Below are 23,536 nucleotides of genomic sequence, written 5' to 3'. Positions count from 1 at the left end.
TGATCAAGTGGGCTTCATCCCTGGGATGCAAGGCTGGTTCAACTTTCGCAAATCAATAAACATAATCCAGCATATAAACAGAACCAAAGATGAGAACCACATGATTATCTCAATAGATGCAGAAAAGGCTTTTGACAAAATTCAACAGCCCTTCATGCTAAAAACGCTCAAGAAATTCGGTATTGATGGAATGTACCTCAAAATAATAAGAGCTATTTATGACAAACCCACAGCTAATATCATACTGAATGGGCAAAAACTGGAAAAATTCCCTTTGAAAACTGGCACAAGACAGGGATGTCCTCTCTCACCACTCCTATTCAACATAGTGTTGGAAGTTCTGGCTAGGACATTCAGGCAAGAGAAAGAAATCAAGGGTATCCAGTTAGGAAAAGAAGAAGTCAAATTGTCCCTGTTTGCAGATGACATGATTGTATATTTAGAAAACCCCATTGTCTCAGCCCAAAATCTCCTTAAGTTGATAAGAAACTTCAGCAAAGTCTCAGGAGACAAAATTAATGTGCAAAAATCACAAGCATTCTTATACACCAGTAACAGACAAACAGAGAGCCAAATCATGAATGAACTTTCATTCACAATTGCTTCAAAGAGAATAAAATACCTAGGAATCCAACTTACAAGGGATGTAAAGGACCTCTTCAAGGAGAAACACAAACCACTGCTCAATGAAATAAAAGAGGACACTAACAAATGGAAGAACATACCATGCTCATGGATAGGAAGAATCAATATCGTGAAAATGGGCATACTGCCAAAGGTTATTTATAGATTCGATGCCATCCCCATCAAGCTACCAATGACTTTCTTCACAGAATTGGAAAAAACTGCTTTAAAGTTCATATGGAACCAAAAAAGAGCCTGCATTGCCAAGACAATCCTAAGTCATGAGAACAAAGCTGGAGGCATCACGCTACCTGACTTCAAACTATACTACAAGGCTACAGTAACCAAAACAGCATGGTACTGGTACCAAAACAGAGATCTAGACCAATGGAACAGAACAGAGTCCTCAGAAATAATACCACACATCTACAGCCATCTGATCTTTGACAAACCTGAGAGAAACAAGAAATGGGGAAAGGATTCCCTATTTAATAAATGGTGCTGGGAAAATTGGCTAGCCATAAGTAGAAAGCTGAAACTGAATCCTTTCCTTACTCCTAATACGAAAATTAATTCAAGATGGATTAGAGACTTAAATGTTAGACCTAATACCATAAAACCCTAGAAGAAAACCTAGGTAGTACCATTCAGCACATAGGCATGGGCAAGGACTTCATGTCTAAAACACCAAAAGCAACGGCAGCAAAAGCCAAAATTGACAAATGGGATCTAATTAAACTAAAGAGCTTCTGCACAGCAAAAGAAACTACCATCAGAGTGAACAGGCAACCTACAGAGTGGGAGAAAATTTTTGCAATCTACTCATCTGACAAAGGGCTAATATCCAGAATCTACAAAGAACTCAAACAAATTTACAAGAAAAAAACAAACAACCCCATCAAAAAGTGGGCAAAGGATATGAACAGACATTTCTCAAAAGAAGACATTCATACAGCCAACAGACACATGAAAAAATGCTCTCCATCACTGTCCGTCAGAGAAATGCAAATGAAAACCACAAGGAGATAACATCTCACACCAGTTAGAATGGCAATCATTAAAAAGTCAGGAAACAACAGGTGCTGGAGAGGATGTGGAGAAATAGGAACACTTTTACACTGTTGGTGGGATTGTAAACCAGTTCAATCATTATGGAAAACAGTATGGCGATTCCTCAAGGATCTAGAACTAGATGTACCATATGTCCCAGCCTTCCCACTACTGGGTATATACCCAAAGGATTATAAATCATGCTGCTATAAAGACACATGCACACGTATGTTTATTGCAGCACTATTCACAATAGCAAAGACTTGGAATCAACCCAAATGTTCATCTGTGACAGACTGGATTAAGAAAATGTGGCACATATACACCATGGGATATTATGCAGCCATAAAAAAGGATGAGTTTGTGTCCTTTGTAGGGACAAGGATGCAGCTGGAAACCATCATTCTTAGCAAACTATCACAAGAACAGAAAACCAAACACCGCATGTTCTCACTCATAGGTGGGAACTGAACAATGAGATCACTTGGACTCGGGAAGGGGAACATCACACATCAGGGCCTATCATGGGGAGGGGGGAGAGGGGAGGGATTGCATTGGGAGTTATACCTGATATAAATGACGAATTGATGAGTGCTGACGAGTTGATGGGTGCAGCACACCAACATGGCACAAGTATACATATGTAACAAACCTGCACGTTATGCACATGTACCCTAGAACTTAAAGTATAATAAAAAATAAAAAATAAATAAATAAATAGAAAAGAAAATAAAAATTAGAAGTTCATGCAATGGCCAATGTTGATTGATAGCTACATTTATCCTGATGAGTGACATTGAGGGAGAAAAAAATGAATTAATTCTGTTCCTTTTTGTTGTTATAGCATCATAAAACAGCTTTATATTTTTCAAATCTGTACACAGTTGTGAACAAGTTGTTTTTGCAAAATTTATTATATTACTATCTTCTATTTCCATCAGTGTTTGTACATGATGTTAGGGGCTTTTTTTGTGTGTTTGTTTGTATGTTTGTTTGTTTTAAGAGACGGTCTGGTTCTGTTGCCCAGGCTGCAGTGCAGTGGCACTATCAGAACTGACTGCAAACTTGACCTCCTGGGCTCGAGCAATCCTCCCACCTCAGTTTTCAGAGTAGGTGGAATTACAGATGCATACCACCATGCCCAGCTAATATATAAAGGATAATTTATAGTATCTTATTTATTTTAAAAGACATGTTTAAAACAAGAATTTATATACAATTGTATTTGAGGTTTATAACACTGAAGGTAGATTATGATAAGTTAAGGATCTATATTGGAATTCCTAGAGCAAACACCAAAAATAGAGAGAGAATTACCTGTTTTACAATTTTTAAAATTGCAGTACTGACTTTATTGATTATAATCTCTCAATATCAATACTACAATTGGAAAAATCAATAAATATATAGAAAAGATTTAAACACTATGATAAACTAACTTGACATAATTACTGATTGGACAGGAAAATGAGATATTTTTGTTTTAATATAGAAGAGAGGCAAACATGGTTTTTGAATGAAGAAAAGGAACCCGTGGTAAGAGAAAGGAAAGGGAGACAGAATAATCAATGGGAAGAAGTCCTAGAGAATTCAGAGTAGGGGAAATCAAAGGCAGAGGTTGAGTGATTATCCTCACACATGAGCAGGGTAATTGTTTCTCCATCAGGGCATGAAAAAAAAAGAGAAAATAGATGCAGGGAGCATGCCATCTTAAATGTTAAAGAAGTAAATCGTTATAAGTTGTATATTAATATTTGCAACTAATTTAAGGTACAATACAAAAGCATGCTTTTTGGCAAGAGATTCTCAAATGTTTTAAATTATATCCACATAAAACTGCTTGGCTTTTATTCAGAAATATGACTTTTTTTTTCTTTCTCTTTTTTGGGGCAGAGGAGGTGGAGAGGAGATGTGTAAGTGGCAGGAAGTTGAAAGAATTTACTTTCAATGGTTTTCTTTCTTGTAAAATAGAAAGTAATGCTACCTTCTGAGAATTTGGGGTTAGAAAGGAGACAAAATATTTGAGCAAAACAGCAACACTTTGACATAGACACTGTGAGGACAAAGAAAATGAACTTAAAATAACAGTCCCAAACTGTAAACTTATATTTTTCTTGTTCCCACTCTGATGGTAACTTTTAAAAAGTCCTTTAACTTAAAAAAAAAAAAAAATCCTAAACCAAAACTGACAAAGGTAATAAACAAGTGATTCTCAAAAAAAGAAAACAAATGTAAAAACATATGAGAGATCCCATCTACTCTGGTATTCAGATAAATATAAATTCAGACAATGAAATACCATGCTATGTCCCATCATATTAGAAAAAAAAAAAAACCCAGAAATTCAGGTGTCAATGAGAATGTGGATCAACTAAAATTTTTATTCTCTTCCAGTGGTAATTTAATTTACTTAAACACTTTGCAAGTACTTGGGCAAATTCTAGGGAGGTTAAAGATGATGTATCACAAGGACCTGCTTCTTGCCTTGGGAGAGATTGTTAAGTCCCCACCGATTTCCATAGATCTGGCCATCCTGCCCTGCAGGAGCACATTTCTCTGCCCCACTGCATAGGACTTGGTCCTGTGATCTGGTTTGGTCACTTGAATCAGAGTAGACACCAATAGTCCTTGTATATACAAGCTTTCAGAGGCATTGCAAGCTGTTGCCAGCTTTCCTGCCAGGTTTCCTCTGCCATGAGAAGGACAGAGATAGGAGCTGTGCTTCATCCTAACTGCACAAATTTGATTAAAAATTTCTTAGAATTGGCTGGGTATGGTGGCTAACACCTGTAATCCCAGCACTTTGGGAGGCCGGGGCAGGTGGACTGCCTGAGATCAGGAGTTCAAGATCAATCTGTCCAACATAGTGAAACCACGTCTCTACTAAAAATACAAAAAATTAGCTGGGCATGGTGGCAGGAGCCTGTAATCCCCTCTACTAAGGAGGCTGAGGCAGGAGAATCGCTTGAACTCAGGAGGCAGAGGTTGCAGTGAGCCGAGATTGTGCCATTATACTCCAGCCTGGGCGACAAGAGCGAAACTCTGTCTCAAAAAAAATAAAAATTAAAAATTAGAATTTCTAAAGTGTTTAGAGTTACAGACCTTTGCAGTGAAAGTTCTTTTTTTAACATGTAAAGACAATAAAGACAAAGTGCTAATGAATCATAAAAATATGTTTATTTAAATGTTTATAAATTGTAAGATTCTAAATATGCATGAAAAGATTCCTGGAAAATGTCACACGTTTTGTACTAATGTTTGTAACTGGCTTAAGGCACATAATACAAAATACTTCTTTTGATACAGACATCTTCAAATGTTTATTTAACCATACTGGAACAAAATTGCATTAGAGCTTTATATGGCACAATACATCTGTAAGAAATGTTTGGTTGGGAGAACAACAATTTGTGGGTAAAACAAGTACACTAGTATTCACTGGCAAAAATCTATTAGTAGATTCCACGGTTTTTTTTTTTTTTTTTTTGGTTTTCAGAGTAGGTCTCCATATTAAAATATTATTTGTCTACATGGCTTTCAAAAGCATATTATTATATAATACATGGTTAAATTATCTGCATGTAAAAACTCTTAATACCTGAGAATTTGCCAATTAATAGTTAATTTTTATACTCCTTTATGTTCTGACTTTGAGAAACCTCTGATATAAAATAACTTAAACATCTCTAATAAAACTTTTACATATGTAAATATATTTTTATGTTTACCAAAATAAGATCTTCAAAATTAAAAGAATTCTCACATATTTAATTAATAGAATACAGTACACAACTTTGAGAAAATAGATTTTTAAAGAATATATATACACACACAAGAATTATAAAGGCAAAACAGAATATAAACATTATAAAAACAATGTATTGTTCTTATAAGTACAGTCAAATTTGAGGTAGATCTTAAAAATTAAATTATATCATATCTTTATTATACCCACAAAATTTTTTATTTACTATTTAACCCAAACATACATTTTTAATACACAATTTGTACCTCATTTGAGGACTATTTTTTTAATTGAAGCACCATAATCCACAAGTAAAAATTAAAGGAAAAATAAAACAAGGTATCTAAACTGTATGAGTAGAAAGTATAATGGCTCTGTGCTTTTTTATGTAACTACTGATTTGCTATTTGTCAGAAAGATTAAATAATGTTTATAGTAATTTTGAATGTTTATTATCCTAATATTTACTTGCTTCATTTTAGCTAGTAGAATAAATTTCATTGTACAGTACAAAGCTGAGCAGAGATTTACACATGTGTTTATAGGTATAAGATAAGTGTGATCCAGTCCAAGATGTTAAGAGCAGCACTGTCTTGGTATAATTCATTCAATCCTGGTATTCTCTGTTATAAATTATTATGTTCTTTTAAAAAAAATCCTGATTAATAGAACCTTATTAAGCAGTTATTTGAATCCCTGATGAGCACCCTGAAAAAAACGCAGAGACATATTAGACCTGGAAATCTCGGGAAGGGAGAAATAAAGAAATGAGCACCGTTATTTGAATGTTCCAGAGAATATTTCCTCTTTAGGGCATACATCCCCTTTCTAAATGTTCATATGACTTGAATTGGGAGACCAGTAGTCATGTGAGGAAGACACTTTCCACAGTACCCTCCACACTTGCCGAAAAATCTGGTTCCATCCTGAAAATTGGAAGAAGAAATATAGAAGAATCTTATACAAGCTGATGTCTGCATGCAAATAGCAGAAAAGGCAAATGCTTTGAATCATATGGCTAAAATCATTAGCAGAGGTTTCCTATAAGAATTGCATTTGAGGTCAAAGATCATACCCTTTTGATATTAGTTCAAACTGGTGGACATGGCAAAGTTAAAGGATATTAGACAACCTGAGATTCATTTTAGCTAATTGAATGTTATATACCATACTATAATTTAGACAATTTAAATCTCAATTAAGTTTTAAATCCAATCCACATATTTCAATCTCAATCCACATATTTTTCATCTAGGTCTCTATTTGCTTCAGTGAGTCTATTAAAACCTCTCCCAATTTGCTATCCAGTATTTACATAAATTTATATAATGTTCTCTTAGACCAAATAAAAGAAGGATATTGTATAAACTTGACTTTAAAGGTATATAATTCATACTCTATCCCATTTATTTCAAACATCTCGTGGAGGCATTAGAAACACACTCTGGAGAAAAGTATAGAAGGTGGTAAAATGGAGAAAAAAAATTAAAACTGGGCTGAAAGTAGTCACTAGAATTAGAAAAGAACTAAAATGGGAGATTGTTCCATAAGCAGAGCAGTTCACTGAGGAACAGGTGACAGAGGTGGGCTGAAGCGGGTTGGTCAGGACATGATAGATGCACTCTCGAGATGCCTCACATCTTTAGGTCTAAAAGTGAAGACTGAAGACATTTCTAGAACACGACACAAAAGCAGGTTGAACTCCTATCATATCTGGAAAAGGTAATTTTTTAAAATCTAAGGGAGTAAAGATAGAGAAGAAAACTGTAGGTTCTGGGGACATTTTGAGATGGAAGAATGTTTTGAGAATGGAAGCTTTTGAAGTTATCTTTTCTTTCTAAAGCAATTTTAGCTCTGGAGAACCTGAGTACACAGAGAAGGGAATGGCAGTAAAATCTCAGAGTTGAATAATTCCCTATTCCCTCTGTTGTAGTAAGAACTCGATCTTCATTAAACTTATTGGCAAAGGAAAATATGTTTGCATTTCTGTAAGTGTGTCTGGATTTTACCAATCAGTTTCTCACCGGGCATCAGATCTCAAGAAATAGTTATGTGCAACATTTTTGATTGAGATAGAAGTTCTCAATGAAATAAATAATGAGTTAATCTTTAGAATAGAAGTTAATAAAAACACAAATCTTTTGTCAAGTAAAGCCCAATTTTATCATCTTCAGAAACAGAATGTTTTAAAGGCTATGACTATCAGAATACTAAGTTTCATTTATGAGAAATATTTATATAAATAGGAGTATAACAAAAATCACTTTTATCATAAGAAATAAAAATCATAAAACATTAGAGTATACAGGGGTTGTTGCTGGTGCTAATTTATGTGTAATATAAGTGAGAACAAATATAACCTAGATCCAGGTTTACTATGGGCAGGGCTATGTTATCTAAGACACAATAACCGTGAGTAATAGAAAGCGTTTCTTGAAGTGTACATATTGGAACATCATACCTGCAGAAAATTAAGTGGATTCTATTTGGATAATACAACATGTGCTATAGTTAAAATAATTATATAAATAAGCTATAAAAAATAGTTATAACTGTATATATAAATACTACATAACAGTCTATATTTTTACAAATAAAATAACAACGTTATCTAGATAAAGACAGGAAAACATGAGTACAACATAAATACATAATCCTAATTCTTGAAAAAACTGTGAAGAATATTTGTTAAATGACAAGGGTCTCCAACACCACCCCCATCACTAAAACAGTGAGGGAAGAAAACAAAACTTAACACTCATTTTGAAATATTAAAACCTGTAAACTTTCAGTAATTCAAGTATAGTAAAAAACATACCTTTTTGGAAGACCTGTATTTCAAGTCATTAGCTCCAAACTTGAGATAGACAAAACCTATACGTCCTGGCATTTGGCAATTTATGTCCAGACATCTATAGCCCATATATGGATTCATAAGTATACAAAACCTACACATGCACATTAATACAAATGAATCCCGTTTCATTTCATAAATTGATGTTGTGCTCCATTATGTATAATCTACCCATTATATGCAATAACTCTTTAGTCATCAATTTCATACAAGTTTACATTTAAGGTAGAGAGCCTTTAATGGTAGTTCACAGCACAGAAGTATTTCAAACAGGCTTTTTGATCCTGCAGGACTTACCTCTGATCTTCGTATGCTGACAGAGGTATAACTCCCCTGAGCAAGCCACTTTGCTGTGCTGGATATCTTCATCCCAGTTCCTGCTAAATTAATGCTAAACTGTCCCTGGATTGTAAATAAAACAAACAAAAATAGATGGAATTTATAAATATTTAAGAATGCTCTTGGCTAACAACATCTGAATAGGAATTATATAAGGATGGACTCAAAATACTCTTCAAGGGTCTTTTATAAAATGAAAGAATATCGATATAACCTTACTGTAAAGAAAATGAACAGGTTAAGGACTTTGAAAATTGATTACAAATAAGTCTTCTCAATTGCAAGTGACAACTGAATTAACACTATATAATGCCATTTGTGGAGAAGTAACTCTGCCCAACTCCAGGACTCTATGATTTGACAACTAGAGCTAATGGTCCTGTAGAAATTAGTAAATCCTGACAGAAATAGTGTTCATGGGGACCAATATTCGCTGCACTTTAACATTTCTACACTTTCTATTTTTGACCCTTCATTGCTAACTTCTATGATGTTTCACCTATTTGACGTGTTTTCCAGAATCTCTGTTATTGCCCCATTCCTTTTGTGATAAGAATATTACTTCTTAACTCACCACACAAAACTATCTCACATAATATTATTGTCCTGGCAATTACATCTATTTTAAACACCAAAAACGGTGTTTAGATGTGTGATGCCACATGGTTTACACACATTATGGTGTGTGGGTCCCCTATGAGCTTTATGATCTAATTCTTTCCAAGTACAGGACCATTTTTATGTCAAAATATTTCACACTGTCTTTGTTAACTATTAAATTGCAATGTTAACTGAGAAAATGTGTGATTAAAATAGGTAACACTTGTGTCATATTTATATAATTTTATAGTACAGATTTAAGCATTGAAAAGTAGAACTATAAACAAGTTCAGTCTACTGACAATGTTCAGTATGCATATAGATTCAGAACAATATTAAGACATTCTTCAATTACATCACAATATCTCAATGGCTTAAGACTCATGAATCTTTAGCAAGACTGTGACAAAACACTGGATTTTATATTATATGAATGAAAATATTATCTTGTCATAAAAGCAAAGTCTAAATAAACTCTATATATAATGTGAATTATTAATATTGCTAAAACAATTAGATATCAATTTAGTCATTAACTTGGATTTCTTAGCAGTCTTTTTTTTTTTTTTTTTTTTGAGACGGAGTCTCGCTCTGTCGCCCAGGCTGGAGTGCAGTGGCCGGATCTCAGCTCACTGCAAGCTCCGCCTCCCGGGTTTAGGCCATTCTCCTGCCTCAGCCTCCCGAGTAGCTGGGACTACAGGCGCCCGCCACCTCACCCGGCTAATTTTTTGTATTTTTTTTTTAGTAGAGACGGGGTTTCACCGTGTTAGCCAGGATGGTCTCGATCTCCTGACCTCGTGATCCACCCGTCTCGGCCTCCCAAAGTGCTGGGATTACAGGCTTGAGCCACCGCGCCCGGCCAGCAGTCTTATATTGTATATTTCTCATTTAAAAACAAATAAAGATCAAATATTTGTATAAAACAATGATAATAAATGGAGAATTTTCCATTGCAGAAATAATTAGTTTTAGATAAATTTCAAAGACAATTTATCATATACAACATCACTTGGTTATGAAATTTAGAATATGAACTCTATGTCAGCTTCATTGCTGTATTCCCAGAGCACAGAACAGGGCCTAAGTTCTCAATAAGTGTTTTCAAATGGATGAATTAAGTGCAGCTTTAAAAACATTAAATAGTAGTATTATAAAAGTAAATACACAAATACATACATAAAACTCTTCAGACTCTATGATAATGAATGACACTAAAACTAGACAAAGTGGTATTTTATGTTCACAAATATTTGAATAAAAAGAATTGATTCTTAGGATATATTATTCCATTTGATACTTAATCAACCTGATACAGGTTTTTTGCACTGTATACCTCCAATCTCACATTCCTTCTCAGATAGGCTTTTCACCAAATAAAGTTATTAAAAAATGAAAATATATTCTATCATGTAAATTTCTTGTAACCAGATCCTCCTTGAGTGCCCGGATTGGGCCATGCAACCTAATACCATTTTTCCATTCTTCCATTTGTTCTCTACCTCTCTGATCAATATGCCTTAAAAATATTCAAATGTATATACACTGGAAGTAAAAGGAATGAATCTGATGGACTACTAACAGCCTTAGGTGGTCATCAACACAATTAGTTGAGTCTAGAACTATTGATTGTTCCATTTCTCTGGACTAATTTTCATGAGCTTTATTTCTGTTCTTAGTCCTTACTTAAAAAACTACATAATACGATCTCAAAAAAAAAAAATGGTAAAACAATTATCTGAAATTTGGTATGATGTTGATGGAGCTGAAAATATATCTCACTCATTTGTTCAAAATTAACTGACTGGCAGAGATGGTGTCAAGTACCATGAGATCAGACAGATCTCACTCTAAATCTGTCAAGTGAAATAGCATATGTACCTAAAAAAAGTAATTCAACGAGAGAACTATAAGTGCCATAAAAAGGTACTTATACATTCCTATAGGATTTTAGAAGTAATAAATAAGTGAATAAATGTGTTAATTAATTCCAATACTTCATTTAAGATTAAAATTTAAACCTCAAACCTAATCTTTAACCTAAAAATTGTTCAACATATGAGGTTTCTCTCTCTCTCTCTCTCTCTCTCTCTCTCACTGTCTCTCGCTCCATACATGCATATGTAGTATGAAATGTCAGGAGAGTAGATACGCAGTATGAAACTTATCTCCTCTTCTACTCTCCTGACATTTTGAAGAAGCAGTCACTACACAAATTAAAATTTCAGTAGCCAAATCACAAATGGAAGGTAATATGATTCAGAAGACCTAGGAATTCAATAAATTGGAATGTTTATTCTTGAGTAACTGGCTGTGTCAAAAAAAAAGGTAGGTATGGGTATAAGATAGAGAAGAAGCATATAGATAGATGCAAGTTTTAACGTTTCACTTCTTGGATTGACTGGTTGGTTCATGTGTGCTCATTAAATAATTATGTTTTACAATTTTTAAATGTACTGTACACATTTTATTATGTATATACTCTATAGATCTAATATAATACCAATACAAATTTTCCATCCAGAATCTTTGTAGATACAGAGAGTTGATTCTAAAATTTATAAAGAAAGGCTATGGATATAAATAGTCGAGATAAGCTTACAAAAGAAGAATGAAGCTGGAGGACCCATACTACTTTAACACTTATCATAAAGCTATCCTAATCAAGACATATGGTGTTGGTGAAGACAGACACATGTAAATCAAAGGAAAAAAAGACCCACATAAATATGGCCAGTACTTTTGACAAAGGTAGAAAGGCAAATAAGTGGAGAAAACATTGTCTTTTCAACATGTGGTGTTAGAAAAATTGGGTATCTATATGTTTTGGACTCAGATGAAAAATTACGTCTATAAATCCCCCAGACTTAGTACAAAATTTAATTCAAAATAAATTGTAGGTCTAGGTGTAAAGCATAATACTATAAAAAGTTTTTGAAGAAAACTTCCAAAAGGAGAAAAATCTCAGTAATTTGAGTCTATTTAATGATTTCTCAGAAATGAGTCTAAATGTACAGTCCATAAAACAAAAATTTGACCTTATTAAAATTGAAAATTGCTTGGTGAGAGATACTTAACAGAAAGAAAAGACAAGGTTTGGACTAGAATGCCGTATCCAACAAAAGACTTGTATCCAGAACATATAAAGAAACTCAACAGTAAGGAAACCAACATCTCAGGTTTTAAAATGAGTAAGACTTGAAAATGCGTATCACGAGCCGGGTGCGGTGGCTCACACCTGAAATCCCTGCATTTTGTGAGGCCGAGGTAGGTGTATCACCTGAGGTCAGGGGTTCAAGACCAGCCTGGCCAACAGGGTGAAACCCTGTCTCCACTAAAAATATAAAAATTAGCCAGGCGTGGTGGCAGTCGCTTGTAATCCTAGCCACTCAGGAAACTGAGGGAGGAGAATTTCTTGAACCTGCGAGGCAGAGGTTGCAGTGAGCTGAGATTGTGCTGCTGCACACCTGCCTGGGTGACAGAGCATGATTCTGTCTCAAAAATAAATAAACAAATAAATAAATAAATAAATAAATACTTAAAAATGAGCATAAAAAGACAAAGGACATAAAAAGATAGCAGGGGTAGCAATGTTGACAAATGACAAAGGAGAATTTGAGTCCCCAATCATGAAACCGTGACAAGGAAGTGCTGAAAGTAATAATCCACAAAGAAGACATAACACATAATAAATATTATGTATCAAATCATACAACAACTTTTATAAAGCAAAATCTATGAGATATGCATGGAGACACAGATAAGGGAGGAGACCACCCCTCATATTGTCTTGTGCCCAATTTCTGCCTCCAAAGAAAGAAGAAGTAAAAACTAAAAGGCAGAAATGAAATCCACAGGCAGACAGCCCGGCACCACACCCTGGGCCTGGTAGTTAAAGATGGACTCCTGCCCTAATCAGTTATGTTATCTATAGATTACAGACATTGTAGAGAAAAGCACTGTGAAAATCCCTATCCTGTCTTGTTCCAATCTAATTACCATTGCATGCAGTCCCCAGTCACGTACCCCTGCTTGCTCAATCAATCACGACCCTCTCACGTGGACCCCCTTAGAGTTGCCAGCCCTTAAACCAGACAGGAATGGCTCACTTGGGGAGCTCAGCTCTTGAGACAGGAGTCTTGCCAATGCTCCCGGTCGAATAAACCTCTTCCTTCTTTAATCCAGTGTCTGAGGAGTTTTGTCTGCGGCTTGTCCTGCTACACAGACACACCCTAATAATAGGAAAAATCAATATACCACTTCCAGTAACAAGAGAGATCAAGTGAACAAAAGGACATGATTTAAACAATGTAATCGAAAGGGTAGATCTTATGGATATATATTAAGCTCTACAACTTGATAATAATGAATACACATTCCAAATATCTAACAACTGACTTTTAACATTCAAACTGGATGCTGGCCATAACCCACTAACATTAGCCAAATATGATTTTTCTCCTACTTTTATGTAATTACCAACCAGTTAAAGAGATCCACATTAGTTTTGTTTTTTAAAGTTTTTGTGGCTTTGCAAAAAGTACAAAACATTTACTTTACTTTTGACATATGCATTCTAAAGTCACACCACACTCCTTAATTTCATCTCATATTGCAATGTGGCAAAGTTTATTTTCCCTAAAAAGTGCCATATGTGTCCATGCTCATTTTAGCATTTTTATCCCAGATTATCCTGTCACATGCAAACACAGAGGATGTGGGTTTGATGAATCCAAAACAACAGTATAAGTTCTGTGACATCAAACATCTGGAGAGTATTCATGCAGATGCTGTGTAACATAACACAGAATCTAGTTTATATATTGACAGAACATCTCCAAAAATATTGGGCAGTTTGTATTTTTGGTCACAGTAGCCTCAAGCAGAGAAATACAGGCTGAATATAGAAGGGCACAGTTCCTTTTGACAGCATGTGTCTATGCCCAATAACATCTAATTTTGGAAATGGAGCGTTTCTTAAATTTGCGTTTCAGAAATGCCTAGAAAACCGTGCAAGGGAGACATCTCGCCCCAGTGGGCAGGAAGAACATTTTATTACTGGTTCTGCCTATGACTTTCTTAAGGATCTTGGACAGACTGTTAACATGGAATGTCTGTTTCTTCAGTTATAAACTGGGTAATCTCAGTTTACAGCTACATAACTTTTTCAAGATCTTATAGGGAAAAAAGGATTACAGAGAAATTGGAGAAACGGAGTTAGAAAGAAATGGAAATAGCTATCTTATTATTTAAAAACCTGATTGTGCAAATATCTCATTCAAATTTCATGTACATGAAGAAATATTTTATTTGTAATAATTGGGTTTCTGTTCAGATATTTCCTATAAGGAAAGTTCATTAATAAAATAAAATAAAATTTGATTCCATTTGACAGTTATATGATTTACTTGTATATGCATCTCCTGTGATTTTCTTGATGTCTCATTGACCAGACCTTTCCCAACTCAACGTGTAATGACAAGGACCAGATTTCCAGAACTGGGTGACCTTTCCAAAGTAACAACATTTGTTAGGCCTTGTATTAGCAGACTAGGTTCCATTGTCAATTTACTTATCTCTAATTACATCAAATATATGACCAGAAGGCATAGCTTAAAAGGAGGATGGGTTGTTGGACAAGTTGACCAGTCTTGAGATAGGTTAACCATTGTAGAATGTATAATCTCCATTTAAGAGGGTTGGAATGGATGTGTCACCAACAAAAGACATCCACATATCAAGGAAAAAACTGTTTAGAATGTTAAAAGTTTTAGATTACACATCCTTGACTTAAGAACAGGTATAAAAAGAGACAGTGCAGGACTTCAGGAGAGGAGGGGCTCAGCAGGGAAAGGACAGTCCTGGGAAGGGAACTGAATGGAAAGTAGTAGGTCAGAGTCACCATGTTAGAGATAGGTATTCATCACCAATATGGGTGAAATAGGAAATTGGAAAGAAGAATGGACATAAATAGAGCTAACCAGCCTCAAAGATTGAATGAGAACATAGGATTCCTCTGCAAAGTTGCCTGCCTTTAAAAATACAATCATGTGAGGAAGCACTTCTAGAACGGTGATGTGAGGAGCCCATGGACACTCTCTCCAGTGAAACAAACACCACTGGTGAAAATTATAACTATAACCACCACTTAAAGTCTCTGAAATTTGTTCTACGGTTATATGGAAAAGGGAGAAACATTTATTCAAGAAAATGTATTAAATCTAGGTAAGAACAGTGAGAATCTGTGGCATCTGAAGCATGGCTCACCCTCTTTTCTTCCCACCTCAGCAAGATGATCGTTCTAATCATGGTGAATGCAGTTAAGGATATTCTCCCCCAGGTCCCTGTTAAGGCTATGGTTTCTCTTTGAGAGGGGCAGGCCACCAGCATTTCTTATTCCACCCAGCTCTGTACTGCAGAAGTTGAATTATAGGCAAGAGTAGCTGAGAGTCTGAAGCTCCCTTCTTCCACCCAGTCCCTACTCACAGAGCAGTCAGTCCACCCCAGGCATGGTAGATCAAGAACACTAGGCCTCAAATGTCCCCACAAAAAATCACTGGTAAGGCAGACACGCCATGCTGAAAAGGTCAAAAGTCAAGAAGACCAGGGATTACTGCCATGACTCAGCACTCCATTTATACAGCAGGGGTGTTACTCTGAGGAATGGGCCACTGTCCCTGTCCCCAGATACACAGTATTGCAGAGCTTCTTCCCAGGGAGAGAATCAAGTTGTAAAAATAGGAAATTCACTAGCTTTTCCTATTGTGACTGAGCTTATTTGGAATAGAATCTGGAGAAGTTCAAGTCTAAGTACTCTACGGAAAAGAAGATTTTAGTGGTGTGTTGTTAAGAGGAGGGTAGTAGCTCAATGAAGGCAAATGGTAGATAAGATTGAAGTTTAACAGAGAGAACCAGAGAATGAGGCAGCTAACAAAGGCTCTTCTTGGGGACTTTCCTGATCTCAGAGACAGATTATAAGACTAATTGAGGCCATGGGGTCTCAATTTCATTGGATCAGTTTATGGAGTTATTTGTGTCCCCAAAATATTGTTGAAAGAATAGGGAAATTGTCTAGCAATGAGCGGAGCTCTTGCTAAGCATCCTATCAGTAGAGACAGACCACAGATAAACTCAAAATAGTTTCAGGGAATGAGAACTGAAGAAAGCCCAGCTAAGACCATTGTTATCCCTGAAGGAGAGGAGTATCACGGTCACTGTGCATGCCCAAGACTGTGCCCACTGAGGAGCAACATCAAAGGCTGCACACTACAAGAGAAATAGAATTCACTGATAATTATGTAGATAATTATAAAATATGCTATAATTGCTTATGTCTTCACTTTTCTTATTTTAAGTGATTTAAAGGCAGTCGTATAAACCAAGGTGTATATAATTCTATTATTGACCTGTAATATATAGACGTGTAACATATTTCAGTCAGGTAATTGAAAAAGCACACAAACAAAGAAGCAAACAACAACCATAACAAGAAGCCTCAGAAGGGAGAGTGAAATCAGTAATCACTGTTGCTAAAATATAGTTACCTAAGATGTCCAGTTTTCAACAAAATTTATGAGGCATACAAAGAAACTGGAAAGCATGATGCATACACAAGAAAAAAGTCAAGAAAAACTTCCTTTGAGATGTATCAGATGTCAGACTAAGCAGACAAAGACTTCAAAGCAGCTAATACAAATATGTTCAAAGGACTAAAGAAACCACGTTTAAAAAAGTAAAAGGAGGTATGATAACTGTGTCTCATCAAATAGAGAATATCAATAAAGATGAAGATATCATATTTCACAAAGAGTCAGAGGAAAACTCTGAAGATGAAAAGTACAATAATCAAGATTAAAAAATTCACAAAGGGGACTGAAATTGTCTATGGATCTAGTAGAATTGGCAAACTTAAAGGGATGTTAATGATGCAGTCTGAAGAACAGAGAGGAAAAAAGAAGAAAAACGAACAGGGCCTCAGAGGAATGAAAGGACACCATTAGGTGCACCAACATATGCACAATGGAAGTACCAAAAGGAGAGAAGAATTAAAAAGAGCAGCGAATATATTTGAAGAAATAATGACTGAAAATTTTCCAAAATCAGTGAAACATATTAATTTACCTATCCAAGAAGCTTAGTGGACTCCAAGCCCAGTAGACACAAAGAGAGGCACATAAAATATGACACAGTAAAGATATTGAAAGACAAATACAAAGAGAAAATCCCCAAAAACACCAAGAGAAAAATGACCACATCCATGGAACCCAACAAGATAAAAGCTGACATCTATTATCTACTTAGAAGTCAGAAGGCAGTGTGATGATATATTCAAAGTACTGAAAATAAAAACTGTGCATCAATAATTTTTCAATAAGCAAATCTATCATTCAAAAAGGAAGGCAAAATAAAGACACTCCTAGATAAAAAAAAAAAAAGGGAGGACTTATTGCTAGCAGATCTACTTTACAAGACATACTAAAGGAAGTTCTTCAGGCTGAAATCAAGTAACACCAGACATTAAAACAAATCAACACAAAACAATCAAGAGTACTGATAATTATGTAGATAATTATAAAATACGCTATAATTGCTTATGTCTTCACTTTTCTCATTTTAACTGATTTAAAGGCAGTCATATAAACCAAGGTGTATATAATTCTATTATTGACTTGTAATATATAGACGTATAACATATTTGACGATAAGGGGACAAATAAGACAGGTGGAAGCAAAGCTGTTTTAGAGTTAGGAAGCGACACAAGACAATAAGTCAAATCCACAGGAAGAAATAAAGAGAACCAGAAATACTAAATGAGAAGGTTTACGTAACCAACTCTATGGATATATAATTGCTCTATCTTCTCTCATATTATGTAAAAGACATAAAATTATTTAAGTTAATATAATAACAATATGTTGCAAGTTTGTTGCCTTTATAAATGGTATATGTATAACAAATATAGCAGAAAAAGAGAAGAAATAGGTCATTTATAGTAGTACTGTCTTTATATTTCACTGCAAAGATAGGAATGTTCAATAGTAAAATGTAAAGTACATTCTGATAAGACGTATACTGTAAGCCTTTGAATAACCACTAAGAAAACAATTCAAAAATAATGAAAAAATTGAGGAAATTAAAATGTTACACTAGAAAACATTCACTGAATAAAAAAGAAAGCAGTAAGGAGGAACAGTTGAACAAAGACAATATGAGACATATAGAAAACAAAAAGTAAAATGGCAGATGTAAATCCAGACATAGCAATAGTAACGTTCAAGAAATCCAATCAAAGGCAGTAATCCAACAAAATACTCTGTAAGAGACATTCTTAAGAGCCAAAGATATAAATAAGTTGAAAGTAAAGGGATGAAAATATATATAGCAATTCTAACAGAGCCGAAGTGGCCACACTAATATCAGATAAATTAGACTTTAAAACAGAAACATTACTGTAGATAAAGATGAATATTTTATAATAAAAAGGTCAATATGTTAGGAAGTTATGACAATTATATATTCACGTGCAACAAAATCTCAAAATAAATTAAGCAAAACAAAGTACATAAAAGATAGAATTGAGAAATAGACAATTTAAAAATTATAGTTGTAGAATTTCAGCAGATAGAACAACTAAGCGGAAGATCAACAAGAAAGGAAGAGTTGAACAACACTGTAAACCAATAAGGTCTATAGTCTATAGAACACTTCATCCAACAACAACAGAATGCACATTCTTCCCAAGAATGTATTGAAGATTTTCCAGGACAAACTATATGCTATACCATAAAATAAGCCTCAATAAATTTAAGTAAATAAAATAACACAGAGCGTGTTTTCCAGTCACAATAAAGGTTGAAATACAAAAAAGAAAACTTGGCAAATTTACAAATATGTAGAAATGAAACTCCACACTCTTAAATAACCAATATATCAAAGATATAACTATAGATAATAGAAAATAAAATAAATTAAAGGAAACACACAATATATCAAATATTTTGAGATGCAACAAAAGAATTGATTAAAGGAAAATTTATAACTATAAATGTCTATATTAAAAAGGAAAAATAATCTCAAATCAATAATCTACCCTTTTACCTTAAAACACTGGAAAAAGAAGAGCAGAGGATTATAATGGAATACTATGAACAATGTGTGACAACCAATTAGTTAACTTAGATAAAACAAACAAATTCCTAAAAAGACACAACTACCAAAACAAATTCAAGAACAGCAAAAATTTGAATACATCTATAATAAATAAATAAAGTAAATTGGTAATTAAAACAACTTTCACAAAAAGCCCAGGCTCAGATGGCTTTCCTGGTAAATTCTACCAAACATATAAAGAATACATTTTTCACAAACTCTTTCCAAACAGTACAATAGGAAAAAAACATGTCCCACTACATTCTATAAGGCCACAACTTCTGTGGTACCAAAACGAGACAGATATCACAAGAAAAACAAAGATACAACAATCTCTCCTACAAATATGAAATATGCTCAAAAAATACTAGCAAACCGAATTTAGCGATATATGAAAATAATTATACACCATGACTAAGTGGGATTTATCACATGAATGCAAGATTGTGTTTCAACATACAAAAATGAATCAGTGTGGTAACACTCTATCCAGTAATGGACAAAAACCACAGGATCTTCTCCACAGAAAATCCAACATCCTTTTATAATAACACTTAAGCTCGAAACAGAAGGACACGTCCTCAACCTGAGGAGGATATCTAGAAAATACTCCTAGCTGACATACTTAACATACACATGAAACTAACATACTTATTGCTGAAGGACTGAATGCTTTTTGCCTAATATCAGAACACAAGGATGTTCACTCTTGCCACTTTTATCCAGTATTGTACTAGAAGCTGTAGTCAGGGCAATAAAACAAGATAAAGAAATAAAAGATATCTAGATTGAAGAAGAAGTAAAATTATCTTTATTCGCACATGACATCACTGTGTATAAAGAAAATCCTAAGTAATCTACTGTTACAACTAATAAATGAGTTCAGCAAAGTTGCAGAATACAAGATCAATCCATACAAATAAAGGCAAAAATTAACGATTTATTTGGGCCCCAGATTTGGGTTCTCCTTACCAACAACTCTACCTGTCAAAGCCTTCTTACTGTTGAGCTGGAATCTACTGCCCTACTAATGCCTCCTGGAGGAACACACATGACCCCATTCTTCTTTCATGGTACGGTAGTTCTTTAAATATGTAAAGATCATTACCATTATCTCCCACTCTTTTCCTGGCTACCTTCTCCATTTTCCTTAGTTGACATGATTTAAACCCTTCCTTCTTTCCTATGATCCCCTCCTACTCCTAAGTAGGTTGAAAATGATCTTTTACAGATAGAAATTTTAAAATAACCGTAATGTTTCAGTATCAAATAAAAATAAATCCTTCCATCTTGCTATTTTGTTTTGTAACCTTATGATTATATTAGGTTGTTTATAAATCACTCCCTGATCTAAAGGAGTCATACTGAACTCATGCTGGGTGAATAAAACACCTGTCTTTTTCATGTAACATCACCACATTCTGTTTGAGTTTCTGGACCTGAGTTAAGATGTATAGATTTATTCAGGCTTTTATTCATTTCAGCCTGCAGTTCCAGTGTCTCTTGATCTCCTTTAAGTTCTCTAACAGAAAATGTCCTCTCTTCCTAATATAAGCGTAACTTCAATGTCATATGATGAAAATTATAAATGGAATAGTCTAAGAAGAGAGGCCTATGACAAACTATTAACTACTTCTCTTCAAAATCATATCAATATAGCAATTACCACTTGTCTTAGGTAGTAGATTTGGTTCATATATTCCATTACCAATGAGTCACCTAAAAGTGCTATATTCATCTAGCTTACAATCCTTCATCTTATCATAAAAATATTGTTTTCATTATCTATGTAAAATCTCTAGCTAAAAATGTGAGAGTAAATTTTCTTCTAAGAAGCATGCTCTGTATTGGAAATCATGGAAATGACATAAGAGCATGTGAAGAGAACTCTGGAAATAAAGGATAAAAGCAAGAATAAAAATATGAAAATGTATTCAATATAAATTTTACCGATAATAGACTGTCATTTGGAGGATGTTACAGACCTAGGAAGCTATTGGAACTGATGTCAGCAGAAGTGTATGAAAGTCACATGCTTGTGATCCATTCCTTTGCCTTTTGACAAATATCTATTCATTTCCATGGACTAAATGGAAAGATGAAGAAACTGATAACATATTATGGAAGAAGAAATAGAATCTGTTTAAAATTATTGTTATACCTTTTAAACAAACCCAAAATTGGCAAAGATGCTTTTCCTCCAAAGGTTATCTATAACCTTTGAAACAAAGTGTATATATGAAGCTTTGCATTTCTATTTACTTATGTTTATTGCAATATTCTGGTCAAAAAAAATAAATGAAGAGAAGCTATAATTTTTTTTCACAATGAAAGAAAATTAATCAAACAAATATGAGATACCTGTGGGCATCTGACAGCACTGTAGCAATCTCCAGCTGTGGCAAATGGAACTGCATTTCCAAATACTGTTTTGGAAAAACAAAGGTCTGTAGCTAGAAAATAATAAATAGAAAATAATAAATGAAACTCTTTAGCATGGAGACAATAATGCAATCTTTGTCATCAAACACAGAGTTTTCATATTACTTACTTAGTAAACATACATATTTATATATTAATTTTAAAATTTTAAGCACAAATGCCACAATTCTAGTGTATAATACAGACTAGGCTCTCAATGAATAAATTTTGTTTAATACAAAAATGTTCATATCATAAATTGCCCTAACAAATGGCAAGCATATTAGTAATTAAATAGAAGATTGAAAACTAAATAAATGCATTATTACATTTGAAGTCACAGAATATCTGAAATAGATAAAGTGGGGTCAGAAGCAAAATCACTGGAGAAAAAAGGTTATGTAAACATAAATGACAAAACAATAAAATTGAAAGCTTATAGACAGAATATATAAAAATTCATTTAGGTAATTCATTTAGGTAATTCAAAATCTCTCCACAGAGAAAAATCTCTCCACAGGAAACCAGGAAGTTTTCCATGGTTTACCAGAGCCAGCTTGTAACAAATAGTGACAGCCAACTGTGTGCATCTCTTCCCAAGCCCAGGTACAATGAGGTCATGTTGGTAGCTTATGATTGGTCATGGCAGGAATATATACACCATGTATATATTAGTGCCTAGCACCACAAATCGGACTTTTTCTTCCCTGGATAACTGGTGGTCATTCATCTGCACACCACTATTTATTTGTGGCATTTGTGGGTTAGGCTGGAAAAGATCAGAGACACAACTTTCAAACCATCTATTGTTACTATCTCCAAAAGCATGTCAGTCAGCAGCCAGTTTCATCAGCCAATTACACAATGATGACTCATAAGTATATATGCAGTTCACTTGACTCTGATGAGTTACAGCACATATATCAAACTCCTATTGGGCATCATTACTTGGGTGACCCACAGATATCTGTCATTTAACATGTTCAAAGCTAAATGAATTACCTTTTTCTTCAAATTTAATTGCCTTGCTCTATTTCCCATTTCACTAAACTATATTACCATCTGTCTTGTTATTTTAGAAACCTTTCTAAACATTCCATGTCACTAATTCCCACACCCCTTCTATCAGAAAATCCTGTAGTGTCTACCTCTTTAATATTTCTCAGATGGGTATCCTGACCCATGTTTCCAGTACTCATCATTTTTTATCTGAATTGTTACATTAGCTTCCTAATCATTTTTCATGGATACAATTTGTTCTGCCTCCAACCAACTACATTCCTTCCCCTGCGTATGCCTTTACGCTTTTATTCCAATGGCTCCTATAACTTGCAAGATAAAATTCAAATGGATAGTTTAGTATACACTGTTCTTCATGATCTGTTCCCTGCGAACTTCTCTAATAAGCTACCATCCCCCAACCTACATTTGATTTATGTTTAGACAAAACTAGACTGCTTTTTATTCTCTGATACCACCAGAATGCTTCTCCCTTCCATGCTTTTGTTCACGCTTCTCCCTCCTCCTAAAACTCATTTTTTGCCACTTTTGTTAACTCAAAGTTGTCTTGAGATTGTTCAAACTATCTGTTCCTATAAACCTCTTGAGAAAAGCAAGGACTTTCAATGCAACAGATACTTATTTACAATATATTTTGCATTGGGCAGTATTACAGATATTGTGAACACAGCAGTGGGTGAAACAGAGGCCAGTGGAACCTGAGTCTTACCAGGAAGAGACAAGTTATAAAACAAAT

The 23,536-nt window shown here is 34.4% G+C and overlaps 1 protein-coding gene across 1 annotated transcript in view; it reads right to left on the bottom strand.

The window, feature by feature from the left end:
- Positions 1 to 5,170: 5,170 nt before the first annotated feature.
- Positions 5,171 to 23,536, bottom strand: part of ADAMTS20 (ADAM metallopeptidase with thrombospondin type 1 motif 20) — a 217,504-nt gene continuing 199,138 nt past the window's right edge. The window contains exons 37-39 of the mRNA XM_033222369.1: positions 21,721 to 21,812; positions 8,571 to 8,675; positions 5,171 to 6,345 (exon numbers count right to left, since the gene is read on the bottom strand). Of these exons, the coding sequence (XP_033078260.1) occupies positions 6,256 to 6,345; positions 8,571 to 8,675; positions 21,721 to 21,812 (287 nt within the window). The 3' untranslated portion in view covers positions 5,171 to 6,255. The remainder of the gene's footprint in view (positions 6,346 to 8,570; positions 8,676 to 21,720; positions 21,813 to 23,536) is intronic.

Source organism: Trachypithecus francoisi, unplaced genomic scaffold (assembly GCF_009764315.1).
Source record: "Trachypithecus francoisi isolate TF-2019V2 unplaced genomic scaffold, Tfra_2.0 Lachesis_group11, whole genome shotgun sequence".
Taxonomy (NCBI): Eukaryota; Metazoa; Chordata; class Mammalia; order Primates; family Cercopithecidae; genus Trachypithecus; species Trachypithecus francoisi.
This window is presented reverse-complemented; position numbering and strand designations above follow the sequence as displayed.